Source organism: Chaetodon auriga, chromosome 14 (assembly GCF_051107435.1).
Source record: "Chaetodon auriga isolate fChaAug3 chromosome 14, fChaAug3.hap1, whole genome shotgun sequence".
Lineage (NCBI taxonomy): Eukaryota > Metazoa > Chordata > Actinopteri > Chaetodontiformes > Chaetodontidae > Chaetodon > Chaetodon auriga.
The window spans coordinates 22,348,414-22,372,823 of record NC_135087.1 but is presented as its reverse complement, the minus strand read 5'-3'; the positions used below and the strand labels follow the sequence as shown (position 1 = coordinate 22,372,823).

At 42.0% G+C, this 24,410-nt stretch overlaps 1 protein-coding gene across 1 annotated transcript; it reads right to left on the bottom strand.

Moving 5' to 3' along the window:
* Positions 1-6,894: 6,894 nt before the first annotated feature.
* vrk1 (VRK serine/threonine kinase 1) lies at positions 6,895-22,711 on the bottom strand. The gene is made up of 13 exons (XM_076749602.1): positions 22,638-22,711; positions 21,909-22,056; positions 21,606-21,661; positions 20,135-20,204; positions 19,454-19,541; positions 19,024-19,132; positions 18,057-18,149; positions 16,159-16,291; positions 14,478-14,598; positions 14,194-14,252; positions 10,953-11,122; positions 7,769-7,862; positions 6,895-7,250 (listed from the first exon to the last, which is right to left on the bottom strand). The coding sequence occupies exons 2-13, from the start codon at positions 22,054-22,056 to the stop codon at positions 7,084-7,086; spliced, it is 1,308 nt and encodes a 435-aa protein (XP_076605717.1). The 5' UTR covers positions 22,638-22,711; the 3' UTR covers positions 6,895-7,083.
* Positions 22,712-24,410: the final 1,699 nt, after the last annotated feature.

Genomic DNA, 24,410 nt, shown 5'->3' with positions numbered 1-24,410 from the left:
GCAGAAACCTGACATGTGTTACCTTGGTTTATTTTGTGCACTGTTAAGATATGCATAAAATAAAAATGAATGTTTTTGCACTGCTGATTCTAAAGCACCTTCAGAGATGATGAAAATTGAGATTTATATTTTTGGTGCCAATCTTTTTCGACATATTTAGCACAGTGTTGTGCAGCGTCTGCGAAGTCCTTCGTGGAGTTAATGAAACTTTCTGAAATGTAGAGAGTTCAGTTCTACATTGTGCATCCCCAGGTGATTTTTGTGGGTTTGTGGTTGTTAGATATTTTTTCGTCTTGGTTTTTAGTCTGTTGGTCAGTAGGCAAAGCCCACTCCCACCGTTTGTTAGCTTTTAAATCACCCTTTGTTTCGGACTGCATCAAACTGTGAAAACAGACACACACTCTGTTGCCTCACAGCTGGCCAAGGCCGTGGGTCTGATTCCGAGCTGGGGCCGGGTCGTTCCGTGGGGAGTTTGTTGGCTTCAGTTCCTATCCGAGGTCAATCCTTTCTCCTGTCACTTTAGAGCTGGAATCAGCTGCCCTCTGCCCCTCAGGATGGGTTAATTGCACAGAACAAATTCCACGTGTTAGACTGAGTATGATTGATCTGCTGCAAATGTTGACAACAACAACATTAAAGCTACAAGAATCCCAGAAGTAATTGTGTCGTGTGTGGCAACCATTGCTTCAGTCATATACGCATTACAATATGTGGCTGGGACGGAGCACTGACGAACACGCTCTTCATGACCACGGAGCCCAGCCACATACAGCCTCTTACTGACTTCACAACAACATCTCTGCAGCTCCCACCTCCCTGGAAAAAAAAGAAAAGAAAAGGAAAAAAAAATGAAATTAAATGTGTGTGTACATTTTATCATGTCTGCTATCGCCTTTTGAAAATTGCAGGTAGCGGAGTGTTTAACATTCTCTTGTCAAGCGTCCTCCTGCTGGGACAATAAATGCCTGTCCAGTTTTGCTCACAGCGGCGGCTGCAGATTACAAACAGCAGGAGCACGCCGGAGTCTGAACACAATACCGATAAGGACGCCTGTCTTAGTGCCGCCGCTTTGGCTGGCTTCTCTTCACGCCAGGAACCTGCTGCTTTCTAATATTTACACACAACTAGAATGGCAAATGTACCGTAACTTCACCCACATACTGCCCCCACACCTGGAATCGGTGTGCATATTTTTGTGTGTTTTTGTCTTTTGGGAGAAGGGGTCTCTTTTTTTGACGAAAACGGGAGAGGGAGGGCTAAATTACAGCCCGAGCGGAGTGAAATTTCCATTGCTTCTTTTCATCCAGGAGTTTCAGGAGGAGGTAGGTGTGGATGATTGTAACTGTTGGAGAGTTTTTATTGTACTTTTTTTGGGGTGGGAGCCGAGGGAAAGCCAGAGTTTGTGTTTCACTTTTTTAGGTGAGGGTGGAGGGTGAAATGCAGATTTACTGTCTAAGCTGTGACAATTGAAGAGCCAGGCAATGTGGAGGGAAGACACAGGAGGCCACTGACACAGCATATCAGTCACAACCGCAAGACAAAGAGCTCCATAGGATTTAGATGAAAACACAATGAAAAGAAAAATCACTTCTTTTTTACCTTTTTATAGCCAATAATGCCAAACAAATACACATACTCTGTCTCGAAATTTCAATACTGTTACATAGAAACTTAGAAAGTGGCTTGATTGAGTGAGCAGTTCACAACATATCAATAATGTTTCTGAACAATCTGTCACTTTGTTCCTGCACTGCAGCTGAAATCACGAACTTTAAAGGTGCATTTGTTGATTTTTTGGGCCGTTTTGGTGCTTATTGCTAACAATTTTCTCATAGTTTTTCATACACACACACACACACACACACTGCTGAAAATAAACATACACCCTCACTCTCACCAGCTACTCAATTTTATACATTGGTACTGAGCCTAAAAATACTTGAATCAGCTGATAGATATTTATGACATGTATACATTTTTAATAGTAGAATGTAAACTGCCACAGGTTACCTGAACCACAAATATGTAGCTTTAAGATATAACTTTATTTGTCCCTAGAGCATGAAAGAGTGCAAATACGTGTATGTAAACAGGTTAACTGTACATGCAATAAATAGAAACTGCCTAATGGTAAAGTGCAGATCCACATGACTACAGCCACAATTCCGAAGTGCACAGGTTAACAGTACTGATCACAAAAGTAAGCAGGATAAAGGTGAGGTGCGATCCAAAAATACACATGATGCCAGAAAATGTCCACAGGTTGTGATAATAAGTATCAACCAGTGGACGGAAAGGTGGAAATGGAAGGATGGTGGATATGTAAGTAAGAGAAAGTGGCATATTATTATGTATGTTCAATATCAGTGTGAGGCACAGTTTAGTGCCTCTGTCATTCAAAGGTGATGGTTACGTCCATGATTTTGCATCATTTATGATCCATGTTGTCTGTAAATCAGAGTTCATGTTTGGAATCTACATACAGAGAGTAATCCAGAGAGGGACATTTAAATGATCAGAACAGAGCTGATGTGGCGGCCGGAGTCATCTCAGCACCTCATGCTCTCTGCTGCAGGCAGGTGAGCTGTAAAGTCTGACTGAAATGGGTTTAGAGTGTGTTTTCCACGTACTTACATCCACCACCAACTCTTTTGTCTTACTAGTGTTAAGATGCAGGAGTTCATTACATCCTCATACTGAGCCTCCTTCTCACTGATGCTGGACTACACTGACCGTTTCACCTCTTAAAGCTTTATTATTTTTATTTATCTCTATTGTTTTTTGGCCATTTGACATGTTATGGCCCTGAGATGTTGTTGTTGGCTTGTGTTTGTGTTCCACTGATGAATGGAAGTCCAGTCTTCACTCCCTTTTGGCTGTCTTTGGTCTCCAACTCCAGAAAAACTCTTCAGCAGCTTCATCAGGTAGTAGAACTGACATGAACTGCAGAGCTGGTGATAATTCTATGGCTTTGTCACTGTTACACACAGTTTTTCCCCAAGATACCAAAACTCAGTGGCTAGAAAGTTAGTCATTTTGAAGAAAGTCAGTTTTATAATCAAAGCAGGTCAGCAACATTTTGTTACACTCATAAACACAAAGAGTTATGGACGAGAGGCACCATCAAAACACTTTAATTGCTTTCCAAAGAACCACCCAACAAGCTCTCAACTAAGGCAGTGAAGGCACGTATTTACTTTGGGTGGCATTCTGTGGCAATCGTGACATTGTGATCTAAACCCTCAGCAGGAACTACAGGTAGGTACATGAATGGCAACTTGTGGACACGGTACAACTCTCTGTACTCCCACATATCTTGTGCAGACACAAGAACAACCAAAGAACAAACAAAAGGAAAAGAGAATACCACTTTGATCGCTGCTGAGTTGTGAGGCAGAACACACCCCAGCAGATGTTCAGGCTAGTTTAGAATGCACGTACACACTGCAGCATTATCAAAGTTTTCATAGGTCCACATTCCCCTTCAAACTCCTCCACGTTCTTTAACAGACAGGGTTCAAAACAGTTCAAACCCCAAAGTTCCACCCTGAGTCCAGAACTTAACCTCCAGGTTTAGAGATCAGTTTGATTTACTGCACCTGTCTAGTCTCTCATGCTCTTTTTAACACTACATGCATTTAGATAAAACAATGAATACATTTCTATTAACATGTCAGATGTCAGCCTGATATCAGCGCACTCATGCAACTTTTCACAACTAGTGCTGGCTTGTCATCCGTAACTACATCTGAACTTGTTGACCCTGAAACCTACCTTAGCTGCACCTTACATTCGAGTTTGAACACTTTGGATCCCCTCCCAGCCCACTCCACCAAAATACTGACAATTGTTCCAAACACAGGAAACCCACCGGCCGGGGAAACTGTTATCGAGTTATTGGCGTGTGGGCCGGGGAGGGCTGTCATCCGTATCGTGAGAGTGGTGGTTAGGCAACTGCTGCGAGGCTTTCACGCTCTGCCGGCTCGCCGATCGGAGGCCAACCACAGCAAACACAGGGGCAACAACTGCCTGCCAGGCCGGCCAGTGGATAACACGTCCATGCTAAATGAAAAGGGCTGGCCGGGGTGAAATTGTGCACCTCTCTCTGCAAGACGAAAAGATGGTAGTGTTGTGTTTAAGTGCTGTCCCTTTTCGCCCTCCATCTTTCCAACCTCCCACCCCCACATCCATTTGCTATCATTATGTACTGCTGCCCCCTATTGCGGGACCGTGGCTGTGGCGCCCCCATGGTCATTTTTTGGGGGGTGGGGGGTGGGGGGGTTGGTGGTGGTGGTGGTGGAGACAGGCAGGGGGCTCTTCACTCCTGAAGAGGCTGGAACAATCGATGGCAAGCCACCAGCCACCACAGGGGACCCCGGGGGCCCTCACAGCAATGATATTTGTGGGGATGTCTTCCTCAATGGGGAGGGAAGCCTGTTGGGAGTTAATGAGGGGGGTGGGGGGTCTATAAACTTGAGGACGGGAGTGGATGGAGGGAAAATGGACAGCCTGTCAGCAGCTTCTCATGTGTGAAATGTTCTCCTGTCCACTCTTTGTGATAGAAATATAAGTGGTGATTTGACGCAAGTTTCACAACAATTTCACAATTTCAGCAGCAGATGGACAGAAGGACAAAGGCCGCACCTGCAAATGAAGGACACTGGTTGACATACGTCTATTCAGAAAATGTGACGTGCACGTGTATCACAGGCACTGAGCTTGGCTTTGGTGCATTTATTCCCTTGAAGGTTTGAGAAAGTCAAATGCGACATTCACATTCATATTGCGTGAGCACTGAAAGTGGTTGCATCTTCAAAAATCCTTCCTCTTTCACGTGTGCTTTCAGTTAAGCAGGGTTGGTGTTGATTGGATTTCCTCAACTCAGTAAATTACTAAAATCCTGTCAAATTCATTTGCCTACTCTTAACAGAGCTACTTCAGTCACACAGAACAGCAACCGTTCCTGGACAATCAGGACATAAATGAATTAAATTACATGTGAATTCATCAATGACCACTAAATATTTCACTCATCTTTTAGAGATCAGTTATTTGCAGGTGTGTACGTAGCTGTTTAGTCTGGTACTCCCTTCATACATAGTGTAGTCTTACAAACACAGTACTCCTCTTCAGCTTCCTGCATGGCAGATGATGAAGATGCACCTCCCAGTCCCTGGTTGAGCCTGTGATTAGCTGTCTCCATCCACAGGTCAACAGCTGGCTTTGGGTCAAATGTCTCTGTGGTCATCTTTGACAGGTGAATGTGCATCAGGGCTGAGAGACGAGTATGCAACAGACAAGGTCTGGACCTGCTTTTTATTATGTTGAGAAGTGAGGCTCCCCTCATGCTGCACTGCTCAAAGGCAGTGGAAGAGACCATTCAACCACCTTGTTGATGTTGGTGTTGGAGTAACAATCTGGATTGCTTGTATTTGGATCAAATCAAATCACAATCATGATTTACAGGGGATGCTGCCAATCATTTACCTGCTGCTTTTTTTTTCTCACAGCAGAGTCTGTGTCAAGTTGAAAGGTGGCCTCATATCTCTGAATCATGGCGAACATCATGGAGTTGCCAAAATGGTGAAGGTTGTGCATGTCCTAGGTAGTGAAGGATCAGAAACCTAAAAAGTGCCCACATGACTTGAAGATTTTAAACTCTTTTATTAAATCCAAGTACACTTTTCTTGTCCCTGTCAGCACCAGCATTAAAAACAGTGTGTGTCCTGTGGCCATCAACGTCAGGGAAAAGTGTGAGCTGCTCAGTGGCCACCATGAGTTTTCAAAATGTTGCCAATGTCATGCATGTTGGTCAGAACACACTGAAAACACTGCAGGTCACTGTCACCACAAAGACCATGAACAAGGCAACTTGGCTTTTATCATGGAGGAGCTTCAGGACTCTTCAGTTTAGACCACACCCAATTCAATCAATCCATGAACTGAGGCAAGATAGCTCACTGGGTTATGATCAAAAAGTTGTTCTTGTTAATGTTAAATAACAAACACAGCTGATCAGTGAATGTTTATCTATTAATAACGACATTAGTTAGAACTTCTAAACCCTTTATAGAGGGCGCCTTATCAGAAAGTGGTGGTACGCAGTACAATTTAACAGCTTGACAAATGACCTCTTCCAAAATGATCATAAAGTTGAATCACGATCTCGATAAATCTTTCAAAACAAAGTCAACATTAGAACCTTCATGAAGGTTCGCAGAGCTGTTATGGACCCCATCAGCTCAGTACAGTGTATATTTAAACATGATGTGTGATAATGTGAGTTGTATTTGCACTCTATCTTCACGGGGATGGAAAGAAAGAGAGCATGTCTGATGCTGCTTCCTGATGATATGTGAAGTCAGACTGCCTTAAACGTACTGCACTGCAAAGCAAACTCTACGTATTTACTGCACGTTAACTGGACACGTCTGGTAACGCTCCTCAGCATCTAATTATACTGTAAAGACCATTAGCAGATGGTGGACAGGTGACAGCTCATGGAGCCTTCTCTGTGGATGGGAACTCCAGCAACTCACTCCTAGGACTCCGCTTGGGAAGATATATCCTTATCCTGCCCTCAAGTCTTTCCAGTTGTTGCCAGTCTGAGTGTTTGTGCCCCAGTGGATCCACAGAGTCACTTGATTTCAGTTTTAAGGAGGCTGCTCCTGCTCGGCACACACACAGAGGTTTACTCATAGGAACAACATGCAGTGAATAAAGATCATGGTCTCATTGATAGCAAATCCAAATGTGCAGTCAGCTGGGGACACACACTCGCCTGACACTTCCCAAACCTCGCTCAAGGAGTGTGTGCTGCTCCTTATTCTGCAATTTACCTTGAATACTTTTCTTTCCATCACAGTTTGGCCCTTTAATTAAAAACCAAAGACGGACAACTTAATTTCCTCTTTATTACAACGGATCTGGCCTCAACTACACCAAAAGCCACCATCGAACATAAACACCGATCAGTGCGTAACAGATAGAAACTTCTGCTGTGTAAAACTTGAAAATCTATCTTTTTAAGAAGCAGTGGAAAGACAGAAGGGTGGAGGGAGGAGTGTAAATCCAAGTCAATGCTCAGGCGCTGCTTTTCTTGGTTCTGCCTTTGGATTTCAGAGCAAGTCCAGGCGATGTCTGGGTGCCAGTCTCCACCAGTCTGGTCTTGGGGTCACCCTGTTTTCCTCTGCTGGGCACCTTCCTTGGTCTAGGAGTCTTCTGGGGACTTTTCCTCACTCCATTCACTTCTGCCAGGGAGAATTCATCATGTTTAAGGACGGAGGTTCAGCCTTTCTCTCGTAAAAGACACCACCTTCTGAATATACAGCTATTTGACACCGCTTGCTATTATTTATGTCTTTGACTTATTTATGCATCTGGCCATGCTCTTCTTCCAACTACTACAGTACAGCATAGTTATGCATTTTTGTTCTCATGCTTCCTTGGTAAGAGCTGCCATGGCTGCTCTGTAAGAAGTGTGTGGTTGTAACTTCAGATTGGATTTCTACCTTCACTCCAGTGAACGTGGAGTACGGTGGCCATGAATGCATTGTCTTCATGGCCACCGTACTCCACGTTCACTGGAGTTCACTGCAGGAATCCTTTTGTGTAGCACACAGCAGAGGTGAAGTGCACAAACTGTCTCAGTCATCGGAGTGTCTCAGCCTCACTCTCAGTGTGAACATCGACATCAACTTACAATCATACAATCGTACATGAACACAATGGACTCAGAGGTATCTGATCGGGGACAGAAAATACTGACCTCTTTTCTTTGTCGCTCTCTTTTTCTTGATGGGACTTCCATCAGTCTCACTCTCATCTGCTTCAGATGCTTCTTTCTTTCTCTTGGTGGTCTTCTGGAAGGAGAAAATGAAGAGAGGGGACATCGACTTGTTGATGACAACTGGACGGTGTGAACACACACATCATTGTAAATTTGTTACCCAGCTGAGAGTCATGTTTGTTGCTCCACCTGTTGTTCAGAATACATAAAGAGACATCTTGATATTTTGCTTTCAATCTCTTTCTGTAGCTGAGGAGGGAATGCCTGGATGGACATTAAACAGTCTGTAAGTTGTCCATCAAAACGAGACAAAACTGCCTAAAAGGGGCCCAACCACAAAGTGCAACAGAGTCCTTTTAACGTTGAAATGTTATTAAATGAAGGCGTTCCTGTTTTTAACTAAAATCAAGAAGCAGAGAGTTTGTCAAAGCTCTCAAGGCCTGCAGCGTTGTCTGATAGTGAGTTTGATGAAGAGACGATCACTGAGGCAAAGCCTTGACTTGGCGGCGAGGCGACCCGACATTTCGGAGCCTCCAGCCTTTTGTGTGAGAAGTCTGAGCAAATGCAATTATGCTCTGCCATCTCACCAGACGCCTCGCGGACATTAATCCATTAAAACATCCGATTATGTGTGCCGCTGTTTTGACCACAGAGTCCCAAACAGAAACCTCCCGGCTTTCCTTTCTTCTGCTGCTAAAGCACGTTTAAACAGTGGGGTCAACAAAGATGAAGCGAAGACTATTCCAGAAACTCTGATTTTATCATCTCTGTCCTCTCTGCCCAAATCAAAGAGACTGTGGGGTCTGCTGAGGAAAGAAAATGAAAAGGTGGCCCCTGAAACAGTCGTGCACTTAATGAAGGCAATCAACTCCTCCGTCCGTCCTCTTCCAGGCCTCTGTAATGAAGCTCCACCCTCAGCCTGAACCATCACTCACCCCCCTGCCCCTCTTCCCATTTTTGCCTCCATTTTGACAATTGCTACCTCATGATCACCATGCGGCGCCCGCTGAGGTGAACAGATTGGCGGGATAATTACATACAATAACTAGCGCCGGGGCCTGGTAACCCTTTGGCTGGCAACGCCATGTCCCCGGTGGCATCTTCCATATGCACAGAGCAAGAGAGAGAGAGAGACGGAGAGAGAGAGAGAGACTGGAAGGATAAGAGACTGAAGACAAATAGGAAAATGGAAAGCAGGAAACAAACATATAAATATAAAGAAATGTTAGAATGTCAACCTGTTAGAGGAATGCACAACCAACAGGTCTGCTCACTACAAAAACAGCACAAGTTACAACACTGTTTATGAATGGTTATTCAGTAATAATCAAAGAGACCTCAGGGACATTGCTGTAGCACCAGTCTTATAGCATTATATCATGTATATGTAGCCATCAATGCATATTTAAGACCCTTTTGCAGGGTCCTCATTTAATAAATAGTCAGATGGAGACACCCAGGTGGATAAAGTCCACACAACAAGTTCCAATTCAAAGGCCACATCGAACAGCTGAGAGCAAGTGTCCTTGCTCTGCCTGTTTTATTAAGGATGCCTTCTTTCAGAAATTGGCTCTCATCTTGATGAAAAAAAAATGAAAGAGCCTTGATGTACTTCACAAGACTGATCCCAGTTTTTTAAAAAAAGTCTTTTTCTCGCTGAAACATATATATATATATATATATCGCAGAAATCATGAGCTTCCTATCAAAACCAGACCTGCACACATGCTTTGAGGACCTGTAAAACGGGCCCCCTCTCTGGCCTGTCACAGGTGACTGTCCACTCACCATCCCCAGAGGAACAGACTTACCTCGGCAGTCCCTTTGGTAAGTTACTGCTGCTGAAGTACTTTGATATCTAATTCTTTTTGGAAGGTACATTTTGGTTTCAGAAATGAGATAAAATATTTGTTGCTGCCACATCAGTTTGATTTTTGATTGCTGATGAAGTTGTTGTGGGACACTATGCTGTCTGATGTCTGTCCTTTGTTGCTATATTTGTCTGACAATTGTCACACAAAGAGTGCAACAGCACATTTTAATCCAAATCAATAAATGACACTGAACAGAGGCAGTGTTTGATATTACATTTAATTGTTCTTATGTAATAAGCATGCTGACTGTAACTTATTGTCAGTGAGTCTGTTTTGTCACAGTACAGTGAGGTACAGTTATGTTGAACTGTAATGCTGTAATGCAGAGATGAACTGAGCTGGTGGTGTAGCAACAGCGCTGCACCCATCATACTGCACCCTCCCATTCTCTAGAGTTTGGACTCCAAACAGAGCCGCTTTTGTCTGCCTCTGGCTGAAATCAAGGACCCGTTCTTTGAAACATTATTACAATATTTCACATTGTCAATCCACTCCCAGGTAGATTAACCACCAAAGCGTGTTTTCATTTTAACATTTTCTTATTTAAATTTTTTCATCTGTCCAAGAGAACGACGTCATCCACGACTGACTAACTTGAGGACAATTTCCCTTCACTCTATCCCTCCTGTCTACTGACAATCCCCAGAGCACATGCTCTGCAGAACAGCTGCCTACTAAACACACCCAGACGACACAGAGCAACATTATCATTCATCTGGAGTCATGTTTGTGTCCTCTGACAAAGATCCAGCTAGTCTCCAACTGTGTCTGTGGCTGTTCGCTGCTAAAATCGAAGGAAGGTGCAGATTCAGCTGATAATTCTCCGTAGGTTCACCACTACGAGAAATCCCTTTCATGCTGTCACTTGATACATTTTTATTATAAAAACATTGATTAAAGCTGCTTCAAGTAAGTTTTGCTGATAATACTTTGAACGCAGGACTTTTACTTGAAACAGTACTGCTACTTTTACATCATTAAACAAGTAGTACTTCCTCCACCGCTGGCCATGCTCAATCACTTCCCGTTAGCAGGTGCAGATCCCTATATGCAGCAGTGAGTGATATGGCTGACACCTTTGCAGTAGCCTAGCTAAAGGGCCAGCCATAGCTTAATACTAGTCTTTAAGATAGAGCACATGGTCCGCCCACTGTTTAACAATTCCACAATAAAATTAAGCAGACAAGATGCAGAGAATTCCTCCTGAAGATTTCTACTACTTAAGTTACTCAAGCTGTTGTTTGTTTCAGAGTGTGTGTGTGTGTGTGTGTGTGTGTGTGTGTGTTGACCTTTGCAGGAGGTGACACAGCTCCATTGACAGGAGTGAACTCTAGCTTGCCATCATCTTTAATCTGCATAGCCTTCAGTCCGGCCTGCAGGATGGAGCGCAGCTTCTCGTATGGTGGTTTGTCTTGGTATTCCAGAGATTTAACCTCCTCCATGAACCTCTGGATCTCATCTGCAACAAAACAGAGCAACAATGTGACACACAACTTCCTGTATCAGAGGAAGATGCAGGCTGAAGTCATTTATTTAACTAAAGAACATAATAGTAAACAAAACTAAGAATACCACGAGGTGTGAGTATGAGTGAAGTTAGTGGTGTGGGTACATGTTTGCATATGTGTAGTGTGAGAAGAACAAAATGTTGGATGGCTGAAAACAAAACAACAGTGTGCGGGTGGAGAGCGAGACTCTGGGCCAGAAAGGAGGGGTTTCATAGTTGGAGAGCATCAGGCCCAGGTGCTTCCAACTCAGACAACCAGGAATCCGGCCCCCAGGCCCCTGCTACATGTTCTAAACTAAGAACATAGAATAAGTAAACAAACCAGGGAACCGTCACACAATGGTAACAGAGAGAGTGATCAGGCAGGTAAGGAATGTCTGTTCAATCTTCTTCTATGCTCCCGTGTATCAGTGTATACATATTTGTAGAAATATAGTATAAATACACACACAGCTGCAAACACACACAAAGATAGAGCTGTGAACAACAGGTTGGTTGTGCTCAGCGAAGCAGAAGGAAGGAGGTGTGACGTTTAGTGTTCGTTTCCTGTGCTTGAACGGACACACTGCATGTAGGTCAAAGTGCCAACACTAACATGTCGACTCTCACCACAACATGAAAACAAAACCTGAAAGTCGCCATTTACAGTCTGCACTAACAACAGATCGGACTTCTATCCAAATGAGGGACAAGAAGACGAGGATCAAAGTGGAGTGAAGGATTATAATCAGATGTGGTTGAATATAAATGAAAATACACTGGATAAGTTAAAGTTCCTAATTTATCTCATTAATAGCAGCCTCCTTGTTGATTGATCACTCTCTAAAGTTGTATCAGAACTGTGTGTTAAGTTACAGCCACTGCAAAAGCCAAACATGTCCTGCTTCACACTGGAGGTTACCTTACTGGCAAAGTTTTGTGCAATGTGTGCTCTGCCCTGAGATATGCTTTTAGGACAAAACCAGGTGAGGTCATGACATCTTAAGTGAAAACTTCTGGTGCGGAGAAAATGACTTCTGATGCCAGCAGTTAATAATCATTACAGGTTTATCACCCACCTTACTAACTGAGGAAGATACAAAGCTACTTTTCCCATATTTATATCTGTGTATGTGTAAATATATGTAATATTTCACAGATATTGCTTGGGTGTAATAGCAAGATGTGAAACATAAATCACACAGTTGTGCAAACAGTAGGTATGTGAGCCCAGTGCTACATTAAACAGTGCTAGAGCTGAACAGACAGATGTTGAAATGAAGGACCAATTAGATTTTGGGTTGGGGTAAGGGTTAGGGTTGCGTTGGAGTTGGGGTACAGCATTTAGTTGCGATGATTACGGTTAGGGTAAGGGGCTGGGGAATGCATTATGTCAGCAAAGGTCCTCATAAGTAGAGAAGTACAACTGTGTATACGTGTTGCTGACATAGGCCACGCTCGAAGACATATTTTTGACAAAAGACCAGCTAAGTGGGGACGACTTGGAGGAATGGGGACAAAAGCTGAGTCCCCGATTGGGAAAAAAGCAGATTTTTGGTTCAGTGGTCAAGTTGGGCTTGGGTCAAGGTTAGGCTTAGGCAAGTAGTGGTTAGGTAAAGGTAAAAACTCCAGGAAATGAATGGAAGCCTAAGTTGTGTGCCCAAAAATGACCCAAGTAACCGTGTGGTGCTTTGGTCTTAACTCCAAGGATTAGCAAAAAATGTGACTGAACACTGCAATTTTGTACTATGGGACAGACCACCTTTGCAAGATGGCAGCAACAGAGATGCATCTCACAAGCTGGATGCATCATCTACTGCATATATCTATGACCGAGTTGAGCTAGATGACATGAGAAAAGAGATATTTTCAAGTTATCAACCAAAAACAAAAGTCCCAACAAGCCTGGAAGGAATGAAGGTCTTAGTGTCTGCCCACAGACCCTCACTGTGCCTTGAATTCTTGCTTTTAGATGTTGCACAGCCTCCCGTGTTTATTTGTGTGAAATCACTGTGTGAAATCATCAAGCCATATTTCTATGGCGATATTGTGAGATTCAGTAAATTGTTACATCCCAAGAGGTCTTATGTCCATGCAATTTACCATGATGGGCAAATAGAGAAATTGTTTGAAAACATTTCTGGTTAAGGTTTGCTCTATATGCAACATCAATGTCCCGTTCTACAAAACTTTTAACCTCTGTAGCACCAGTGCTACCTGCAAAAAAAGTTACAGCTCTGACACTTGATAATTAAACAGGTTCGGCTCCAGTTCAGGGGCGACTGAGATGACTTCACTTTCAGCTGCTTTCAAAATATATGTGGCTGAAAAGGCGAATCTGACCAATGAGCCAATGAGTGAGAGCACAAGCATAGAAGCACAAACATCTAGGAAAAATGATCAAATAAACACGATCTGAGCAAGTCAACGAAGCTCTTCAGGCAAACAGTTTGCTTCTGAAACACAACCGCTGGTCGCCTAGGCCATGTCACAAATACCACCCGGTGGAAGTCCTGGGTCCAGGTAAAATTAGAAGGGACATGACCAAAAGTAATTGGCTGGGAGACAGAGGCTGACAGATGTAATACCCAACAGCGGGGGGGTGCAGCCACACAGCACTTCTCTATTTAAGTGGAGGAAGGTGTTGTTTAAAAATATGTAGATTGCATCGACCCAAACTGACAAGCAGCCCACCAGGAAAACTCCCAGTGCTCCAAACGGTCAGTCTGTCATTGCACCCATCATGCACATGGCCCCTCTGGATTCCAACTGACAAAAATCCATCGTAGCGATGGTGAACTTTAAACTCCGTAACCAATAAATGCTCATGCTGCTGTAGGACTGGTGTGACCCTGTTGTCTGGTGAGTTATCAGCTAGATGGAAACAACAAAGGACCATACTGAGCTATTAAGCAGCTGAAGAATTTGGAGGGTCAAGGGTAATACTAATTGATTTTAAGTGGCTTTCAGTCCTTATTGGCCATGAAGTCTTCCCTCACCCCTGTGTTTGCCACCTGTGTGAGAGTGTGTGCATGTGTGCTTACCTGGCTTGTCTTGAAGGGAGAAACACTTGGTCATAAATTCAGAGATGTTTTCTTGACTTCTGTAAGGGAGAAACAAGTAGCATGAGTTTCCCTGCATGTTTGGAAAATCTCAGTGTAATACTCCTCATTCTACTGGAAATTAAAAAATAACTGCAGAATGCTTTGTATAATATTGAATTTTCCAAATTTCACACTTTTTCTTAGCTGGATGGAGCAGACAACCTCATACATTCATAAAAACTGTCAGAGATGATGTGTGCAGTGAGTGCAGGTGTGCCTCCCACCTGATTTTGGAGTCTCTGACATAGACGGGGTCATGCAGCTTGTCCTCCCAGGGCAGGCGTCCACACAGCCACTGAACCATGCAGTAGCTCAGGATCTCCAGGTCGCTCCGCCTACATGCAGCTGAACCCAAATAACAACATGAGCAACAACAAACACGGTCAGCAGCTTCTTTTAAGTACAGGGATTAATAGCAATACCAGCATTTAAGGAGGAAATGTACTGCTTACCAGTTATGAACAAAATATACTGAACCTTGTATTCTCTGCTTTTATCTTACAACAAATCTACTTAAGGAGTAATTCCATATCCTGCGAAATACACTTATTTGCATTCATTCCCAGAGTAAGATAAGAAAATTCATATAAATCTCATTCCTATGTGTTGTATGAAGGTGGAGTCTGGACATGGTTAGCCTAGCTTAGCATAAAGACTGGAAAGGGAGGGAAACAGCTAGCCTGGTAGTTCAAAAATACATCTCACAACATGCTGCATATTGTGAGTTTGACCCACGACCTATTATCCAGACCCCACCTCTTCAAACTTCAAACTTCAAACTTTATTTATTTATATGGCACTTTTCATACCTCTGTACTTCACACACAGACAGGAGACAGATATTGATCCTCTCATCGTACCATCCCAGCTTTCTTAACTAATTTGGCTAATACATTTTATACTAGAAAAAAATAATAGCAACAGCTCAGCTGCTCGCATTCTGACAGTGTGCTCACGTGAGTGACATGACTTAAGCTTTACTTACGTGTAAGTAAGTAAAGCTTTCCCAGCTAACGTTAGCTTAATAACACAAAGATAACCACTCCGTAGATTTATCAAAATGCTAACATCACACTGAAATTATTACACCTTGTTAAATATATATGCGATCTGGGAAAACCCATCGGATGTCACGCTGGCACTTTTCCAGGAAAACGTGAAAATAGGTCGAAAGTCAAAATATTGGTGAAATTGGGTTTTCATTAAATTATTATTTTACAACATCTTGTCTATCATTCCTGAAAATATCTCATTATATTTCACTTGTTTAATATGTTAAAAATGTTATTTAAATTAGGCACGCTGTTTGTTGTTATCTCCTACGAATGAAAAACGAACAGCGCATGAAATCCGCCCCCAACACGTTAGTCTACACAGCCTACGAAGACAGTTTATCTCTCATAGTTAAGGTGACCAGATGTCCCGCTTTGTGCAGGACAGCCACGCATTGCTATTACTTTTCACACGTCCCGCAAATCGTGATGTTGTCACGAATTATTATTGACCGTGTCGCGAACAATTCGCGACGTCGCAATTTGCGGAACGTGTGAAAAGTAATGGAAATTGCGTGGCTGTCCTGCACGAAGCGGGACATCAGGTCACCCTAATCATCAAAACATTATTTTGACACCTCAGTCAGATGCTACGAGATACACAGAGAGAGATGTCAAAGCTTCAGAAATGGAGAGAGTTTGGGGGAGCTGGTCATGTTCTGATTTAGAATCCTTGTCTTTAAACCTGATTTTCTCAAAATTGTGCTCCAAAAAATCCTACTGATCAGCTGACTTTGAGTGATCACAACAAACAAATGTTTCACTACATCACAGAACTGGCAGTCTGGATTGAAAAGCTGTGTTTAGGCTCATAACTCCACCTGGCATTTGTAGTAGCAGTATTTGTACCTACATGCTCCTTTGTGGGCGTCGATGCTTGTGAACTCGATGGTGCCGTCATGACATCTCTTCGGGTCTTCCTTGTACTCTTTCAGGACACTGTCGGGTGCATACCTGTATGCCAGCCCATAATCTACTAAGTAAACCTACAATTCAAAAACACACCAATTGATACAAGCACACACACATGCTCAGACCATGAACAATGTTTCCTGAAATCAATCTAACTTTCTTATTAAAATGAAAAAAACTTGCAATATAGTCAGAGAGAGGCGAGGGACATGTTTAGCCTGCCTTAGCACAAAGACTGAAAGTATGGGGCGCAGATGAAGCCACGCTTTTAGAATTCAAATTGAAATTCCACCTACACAAGCTTCATTATTATTAATTAGTCTGCTCCATGCTTACATACTACAGTTGGTTACTGGCGTTAATAAAGAAACATACAATAATAATACAAAACCTACATCCCAGTAATGCCAGGGGAAAACATCAAAATAGCATAGCTAAAAAAAAAAAACACCTTACCTAATATTAAAATCCTCAGGGGGTGATTTTATCATTTATAAATAGCTATTTAATAACAGCACCAATGATACATTATTAATCTTCAAATTAAATATTTGCTCCTGCCTTGTTTGCTAGAAAAACCTCTTAGCTGCTACCATCTAATCTCCCCCTCTTTGGAACACACACACACACACACACACACACACACACACACACACACACACACACACACACACAACTCCCTCTTTTCCAGACTTAATTGAATCTAATGAAGCAGCACAAGTGTGTTATGATCAAAAAATACAATCATCTCCCTGCTTTCACGAAGCAGTGCTGAGGTCAGAGGAGCACTTTAGATTCCCAACATTAAAGAGGCCATATTATGCTCAATTTCAGGCTCCTACTTTTACTTTAGGTGTCTACTAGAATAGGTTTGCATGCTTTAATATGAAAAAAAAAAAAAAAAAACAAAGCAAAACAAAAAAAAAACAACTTTATTTTTCTCCTTTTTTCCACTGCTGTAACACCACTATTCTCTGTCTGAAACACTGTTTTAGATCAAGTCCTCCTGAAAGTCCCCCTTCCAATTAGCCAAGTCTGATCGGTCAGATTCACACGGGCCTGAGCAGGCACCATTCACTGTGTTTCCCATCAGCTCTGATGGTGTTTTAGCTTCCAGCTAGCTGTACTTCTACTGTGATTATCATCACAATGAAATAAAATCAAAACAAAAAAAATTAAATAAAAACTTCACCAATGCTTATGTTCGAACCTCACTGCCCAGCGTGCCACTAACGTTACAGCTTCGTAAAGGGCTTTGTATGGTCCGAGCAAGCAAGAAAATTATTCCTACAGTTTGACCATTTCTTTTCACTTTTTACCGTCAGCGCATGTCTTCCAAGTAAATTTACACAAAGCAGTAACACGCACACATTCTCTCGAGGATCCTCGAACAGAACGGGCTTCGTGTAACAACAAAGCTAACACTAGCTAACACGCAAAAAACAAAAAACCAAGTACTCCATTATTTAACAGAAAGCAAAGCATGTAGGACGGTCACCTAGGCAGAGGACAGTCATGGAGCTGGAGGTGGTGCTGTGTTACATAGTGACGGAGGACATGGCTGCACTACTGACCAGGCGTTTCAGGCAGATCAGATGAAGGGTTTTCTGTGGGGAAGAGTAACTCCCTTTGGCGTGGATTTTGGGCTTTGCAATTTTGGAGACATTTCACATGCACAAAAAGCTATTTAATGTACTAAAGGAAAGGGAAAACCCCAAAAAGCATAATATGGCCTTTTTTTTAAATTCTGAGTACTAAAAGATGAAGGTTTTGGAAGCAGATTTCCATTACATTTCCCTAAAATAGAACGCAATCTGACTCTATGATGCTTCTACTAACCTGGTTGGGATCACTGTGGCTCAGCATGAGGTTGGATGCCTTAATGTCCGCATGCACATACTCATGTTCATGGATGTACTCCAGAATATCAAGCTAAACAAAGACAACAGAAGAAAGCAGTGATCTGCCTTAATATTAGCACAAGAAAGAAAAAAGATAACAGAAAATGTATAAATACACGGCATCAGTGCAATGCCCTAATGATGGCAATACCCAGACTAGATCTAACAGTGGCATGATTTCATGAATGGGGAACATTTTGAGATAGAAAAACTCCTCTTCATGATCTCTGTCAGCAACATTTCCCTCAAAATGACATGACATTCCTACAGTGTTTCCCCTAGGTTGCTTGTTTTCCCTACTTTCTGAAATAAAGTACAAAGAAACAAATTCATTCATATCACTGGATTCTTACTGATAGCCGGGACGAATTAAAAGCATTTAAGGACTGTAAAAGACTGTGAGTATGTATAGGACTGTGTGTATAGGACTAAAAATCAACTGTTGCAATAACCACCGTTGCTATAATATTGCACTGAAACCACATTAACTGTATGCTAGCCAGTTATCTTAACACTTTGCAAGGCTAGTTACTGAAAAGTGTGTTTACCAACATAACAGTGGTACAATAAATCGACTAGACAGTGCAACATCATTAAATGCACAGAGGGAATTGAGATATGGTTCTACATGAACCTTATAGCACAAATATTATGAGATGAGTGGAAAGACAAAAAAGTGGAAACAAGCCTGTAACTTCCAAACAAAAATTCAAAGTAAAGACACCAAAACATAAATATTTTGTTTCTTTCGGGGGGGGTGCAAGGTCCCACAGGGGGGCTGGCTTCCTACGCAACAGCAGGGGAAACACGACTAAAATTCCATTAAGCTGTTGTTTACCACTTGATTGCAATTCAGTGGGACATTTGCAAGTGAACTGGAAGCATTTGATGGTGAAATAACGAACCAGTCGAAGGCTAAGCTGCAAGACCAGTTTTCTGGGGAACCTCCTTCCACACTCTTCAAACTTCTTTTGCAGATCTGTGCCAAGCCTGTCAATAACCATGAACCTGTACCTGGAAAGTACACAGAACATATATTTAGTATTTCTGAAGTGTCTGAAGTATTACTGAATTGCTGGTGTAACTGTGCTATTGTTTGCAGTAAAAACAATAGACATATAGCATTCGAAAACAGCAGAACGTTCCGATGAATTTGCCCTCCACAGGTTCAGAGGAAAATCATATGAAACCTGAAGGCATTCTTTAACCGACAGAGTGATGCCTCTGGTCTCACCTGCACAGAGGCATAAAAATGAACATTTTCCCCAAAAGGCTAAAAGAGTGATCGGGGATGGGTGCTGTGGCCTCTGTTAGTGCTCCTGGTCAAAGTCTTACCTTTTTCCTCCTCTCTCATGCAGACCTGAGCCCCAGTACCTGGGAACTCCCAGATTTTTCAACTTGTGAGACTTCATCCAGCTCTGAACTGCAGGACAAGAGGGAACTTATCAGAAATGTTCACAGTGCTTTCTATGAGTATAAATCTATGAAATGCACACCACGTAAATCAATGCAGTCTGACGAGAACTTCCTGTGAATACACTGCGAACTGAAACGGGTGTGGGTGACGGTTGTGATGCTCAAAGTAATAACAGTATGATTCCGTGGGGGGGAGCTGGGCAGCGCGGCCGCAAGCTAATCTGCTGCTGGGACAAATATTTACCAACAACGTGAGATTCCAGCATGAATAAAATATGAGCCTTTGGTTCCTTAGTAATATAACAGCTAATTGTCAGGGGAGATTGACATTTGGATTGTTATTATATAAAATGCAAAGCTGTGGCCTGGGGGGCAATGGCGCTGCCACCAAAAGCTTCCCTTCCTCTGCAGGGCCCCGCCGTGCCTCAGCTACAAGATTGTCTTTTTTAATTAAGCAAGTTGGATTTCTTTTATTTGTTTGCCCTGGTAGTGAGAGACGATGCTGCGCTGTGATCACAAGGCTAACTTTGGCTTGGTGACATACTTCTAGTTGTTTGTGTTGGTGTATCTGTGTTTAGAGGGAATGATCAGGTGGCTTACTCAGATCGGGCTTAGCAGCTCTCATGTAAAACTTGAGCTCAGAGAACAGTGGTCCATTGTCACTGGGCTCCTGTGGACAAAATAAGGGGTACATTTATGTCTAGATTCAAGCATTCAGGTGTTCCTCCAGGACTGTGCTCTTGCACAAATGTGATTATATGGTGAAGCGCCTTGCTGGTTCATGATGCATTACATTGGGGAAAAATTGAGCTAAGTTTAAATGTTTTTGCCAGATGAAATTAAAGAGGAATAATTGTTTTTTGATGCACTGCTTCTGTGGGTCACAGCCTGAGGGCTTGACACACCAAGCCCATTTCCAATAACTACACAAAGACTGGATGATGTGTTGTCAGACATGTTAAAAGCTGCACATGAACACAGGACAGAGGGTGTTGCAGTCCATAGAATCGTCCGTCACAGTATATGCAATTTTAGGTTATACACCATGACACATTACAACTCCTTGACAGTTAATTGAGAAACCATTAGTAATAAAATAATAAAGAATTTTTGGCTTATGTAAGTGCATTACATAGTAAATGACAAATCAGTGTACAATGTCACACTGATGCAAAAATGTAAAAGTCCAACAATGCTATAAGGCAGAGTGAGGGCATTTTTTATTTATTTAGCACATTTCCTTGCAAAGAAACTATACAGTGTAGAGCTGAAACAATTACGCAGCTAACTTATTAGTCAATCAACAAAATATTGATCAGTATTATGAACTATCTTGATGACCAATTTATCAAGACATATAAACAAACTTGCCTACTTTAATTGGTTCTTTGTCCTCTATGACAGTAAACTGAATATCTTTGGATGCTGGACTGCTGGTCGGACAAAACAACCCACTGAAGACGCCACCTTGGACATGTGCTGGACATTTATGACCGTTGTCTTACATTTTATAAATCACATAATTAATTGTTTGAATAATCACTAATGAAAATAATATGTAATAAAAGTGCAGGCAACAAATAACACGCAACAAGCTAGACGTAAGTATGAAGCAGTTCTGATTATTTGATTTGCTCCACTGTCATAATTGACTAACTATAGTGTTTATGAGCTTAAAAACAGAATGAGGAGGATCTGTCTGTTGCAGTTTGTAAACACTATACATTGTTTTTAGGAAAATCCCACTAATCCTGCCTTGAAAGTTAGTTGGAGAGAAGACACATCGCTCTGTTGGAAGTACAGAAACACTCAGTCCAGTCCAAATAAGCCGCAACATTCATTAACTCTTCTTTTCACTCACAAATGCAGTGAAATGCTGCACTGGCAACTACGTAAATTCACTGATCTGACAACTTCTTTAGAACAAAACAGAAACAACCGTTAACAACATGTAACTGAACATTAATTTGTACTCAATGAAGTGGGCAGTGCATGTGAATATGCAATGTATATAACAAAAAACATGTAAATCAGACCACTACAGCTGATGTTTGGGGTTGTTTTGTCTTACCACTTTGATGACGTAGCGAGCATCCGCACCCACCGGTCTGGCAGAATTCTCATCAGCTGGTGAACAAGAAAGGAAATAATTTCTCTACTTACTCATAACATTGCTTCAACGTCCGACTTTGTAGGTTTTATCTTAGTGGTACAAAGTTGGATTTAAATACATGAAACAGCTAAGCATAAGGCATTAAGTTTTGTTTGAGAAAAACAAAGTCTGATGAATGATAAAGATGCAGTCAAATAACTGGTAGATGTCCTTTAACACTGCATGTTTGGCACAGGTCATCAGTCTTCCATCTGTTCTTACCCAAATATATGAGACCAAAGCCTCCCTGGCCAACTGGATGACCCAGCTTCCACGCCTTCTTCCCGGTGTCTGTCAGGACCTCTCCGGGTGGAAACTCCTCTGCCAGCTTCCTTTTAGCCGGAGCTCTGCCCTTGCCCTTTGGAGGCATCTGAAACGCAGTCACCCGTCGACTTAGTGCTCCTTCATCTCGAAAGCATTTTGGACGTATGTTTTCACAGCGAGTAGAACTAAACTTTACACTGCGAGGAGACCGACGAGTTACCATATGACCTCGTTTTAACACGAAAGGGAGGTTTTGCATTAACTGCTGCATGTCATGTTCTTCTATTTACTAGCGAAGTTTGGTTACTGCATCCTGAGTTCGCCCGTTTAGCTCATCTGTTAGTAACGTGAAGTACCTGTACAATAACATAGCTTTAGCTAACACTATAATTACCAGTATGTGAAGTGCAAATTTAACAGCGTCCTGGTTTAAAACAAACAGCGTTAACGGGCAGACTAGGTCAGCAAAATGCTACATTCGGTGGTGAATACTACTAACTTAACGTTCTTATAAAGACGGTTAATTTTAGCTCTCAGGCTAACAGCGCTGTCTCGTTAGCATCTATATATCACGTTAGCTGCTAGCTTAAATGATGATGTTTGATAACAAAAGCTCCTGGATATCTGCGACGTAGTCAGTAAAATCGACACGTACACATTTTATCAAACTATGAGATGAATACACACCTTGATTCTGTTGTTTATTGCAGAGTGTCGGTCAAGCTGTGTGCGGACCAAACTTCCCGCAAAACTACCGGTCAGGAAGTGGCGTCACGACACTTTGCTATTCTATTGGTCGATTACGCTGCGTAAGTTACGACTGAGATTCTTCGTAAGCGTAAGAGCTAAAACTCTTGAAATACCTAGTGGGAATTTGTGACGTTTCGGTTTACTGAACAGGTAAGGAAGAAAGCTTTCCCCTAATTTATTGTTACATATGCTACAAATGCACGTCAGACATAAAATGAATGTCCATTTTTATATCAGCACACTGTCAAGAAGCAGTAATAGGCTAATAATCATCTATCACTGACATCTGTGTTAGTATTGTTCTTTTTTACTTAAACATGAAGTAATGTGTCTTGTGCTCAAATCTTTTTGCAAGTGACATTTAGTTGCTGAGCAGCTTGCTGGTGCATTAGCAATTATTAACGCACCAAAACACATCAGGGTCCTTCATGCATTATCACACAGAGGGAACAGAAATGAGCTGTGAGCCCCCATTTTCACACTCAGCTCCCAAAATCTCTGTGCATTGTGTCAGTATTAGTTAGTAATTAGTTTGTAGTAACATGTTAAATTAAGGTTTTATTTTGTAAACTGTGAAATATAATACTGAAACAATAAAGGCCTTAAAACTAGATTTGAACTCATCTTTACAGGAAGTGGTCTCAAAATAAGGTTATGATGCGGTTATGCAATTTGTGGTGTGCTCCTGTGGTGCATGACTGACTAAAAAGAAAGGTAACACATTTTGTTTGATTTAACGCCCCACTTAGAAAGACTTTTTGTACAAATCAACAATCACAGATGACTTTGCTTCTGTCAAATTGGGATGATTTTGAATTTGCTTCAGGGCTGTCAGTGTGGTGAGAGGTTGATTTCAAAACAAAAGCTAGCCAGTGTAAACAGCAGTGAGGAGCAGTTAAACCTGATTTTACCAACGTATTCTTTCATTGGGCGTGTCTCTAGATGGGAATATCTAGTTGATCCACCACTTTCATCCAGGAGAAAACTATTGGATGGATTGCTATGAAAGTCTGAACAGACGTTCATGTTCCCCCCAGGAAGCATTTGGCCATCAAAACAAAATTTTTGCCCAATAACATTCATGACCAAGTGGTAGAATGCAAAGACTAAGATGGTTTACATGGCAAACATTACCTGCTAAACAGCTAAACATCAGCAAGTTAATGTTGTCATTGACTAGCATTTAGTTAAAGCACTGCTCTGTCTAAGCACAACCTCACAGAGCTGCTAACATGGTTGTAGAGTTAAATTTTCTGAGGTATACAGCTTCAAAGTTTTTTGTCTTGTAGCCAGTGTTGGCTGCTGTAGGAAGTTCAGCAATGACCCACTGTAAATCCTACAATCTTGTGGCCACAGAGAGATTCAGTCAAGGCCAGCAGGGTGCACTGAGTAAAGCCCATGATGTGCCGTCAGTGAAAAAGCTCCTAAAAAGTTTTCATGCAGAATACAAAAATGCAATTCACAAATGTTTGCGATCACTCTGATACCTATCTGTGTTCATTCTCATTCTTTCACGTCAATAATTTCCACTTTGTGTAGATTTTGCATTGCTTACATCTCTTGTTTGCCCTTCATGTTTCAAGAGTTTTTGATCAATGTGATTGTCGCCACAAGTGTTTTTCTTTGGTGTGTCAACAGCTGATAAAAAAGTAGGGAAACGGTGGAATTAATTATATAATACTCCGGATGCAGCAATAATTCCATCTGTGA

Excerpts from the sequence above, each read along its gene's own strand:
- vrk1 (XM_076749602.1), bottom strand. The coding sequence starts at position 22,056 with ATGCCTCCAAAGGGCAAGGGCAGAGCTCCGGCTAAAAGGAAGCTGGCA. Across the intron at positions 20,205-21,605 it reads CTCGCTACGTCATCAAAGTG|GAGCCCAGTGACAATGGACC; the intron begins GTAAGACAAAAC and ends TTTTGTCCACAG. Across the intron at positions 19,542-20,134 it reads AGCTGCTAAGCCCGATCTGA|TTCAGAGCTGGATGAAGTCT; the intron begins GTAAGCCACCTG and ends CTTGTCCTGCAG.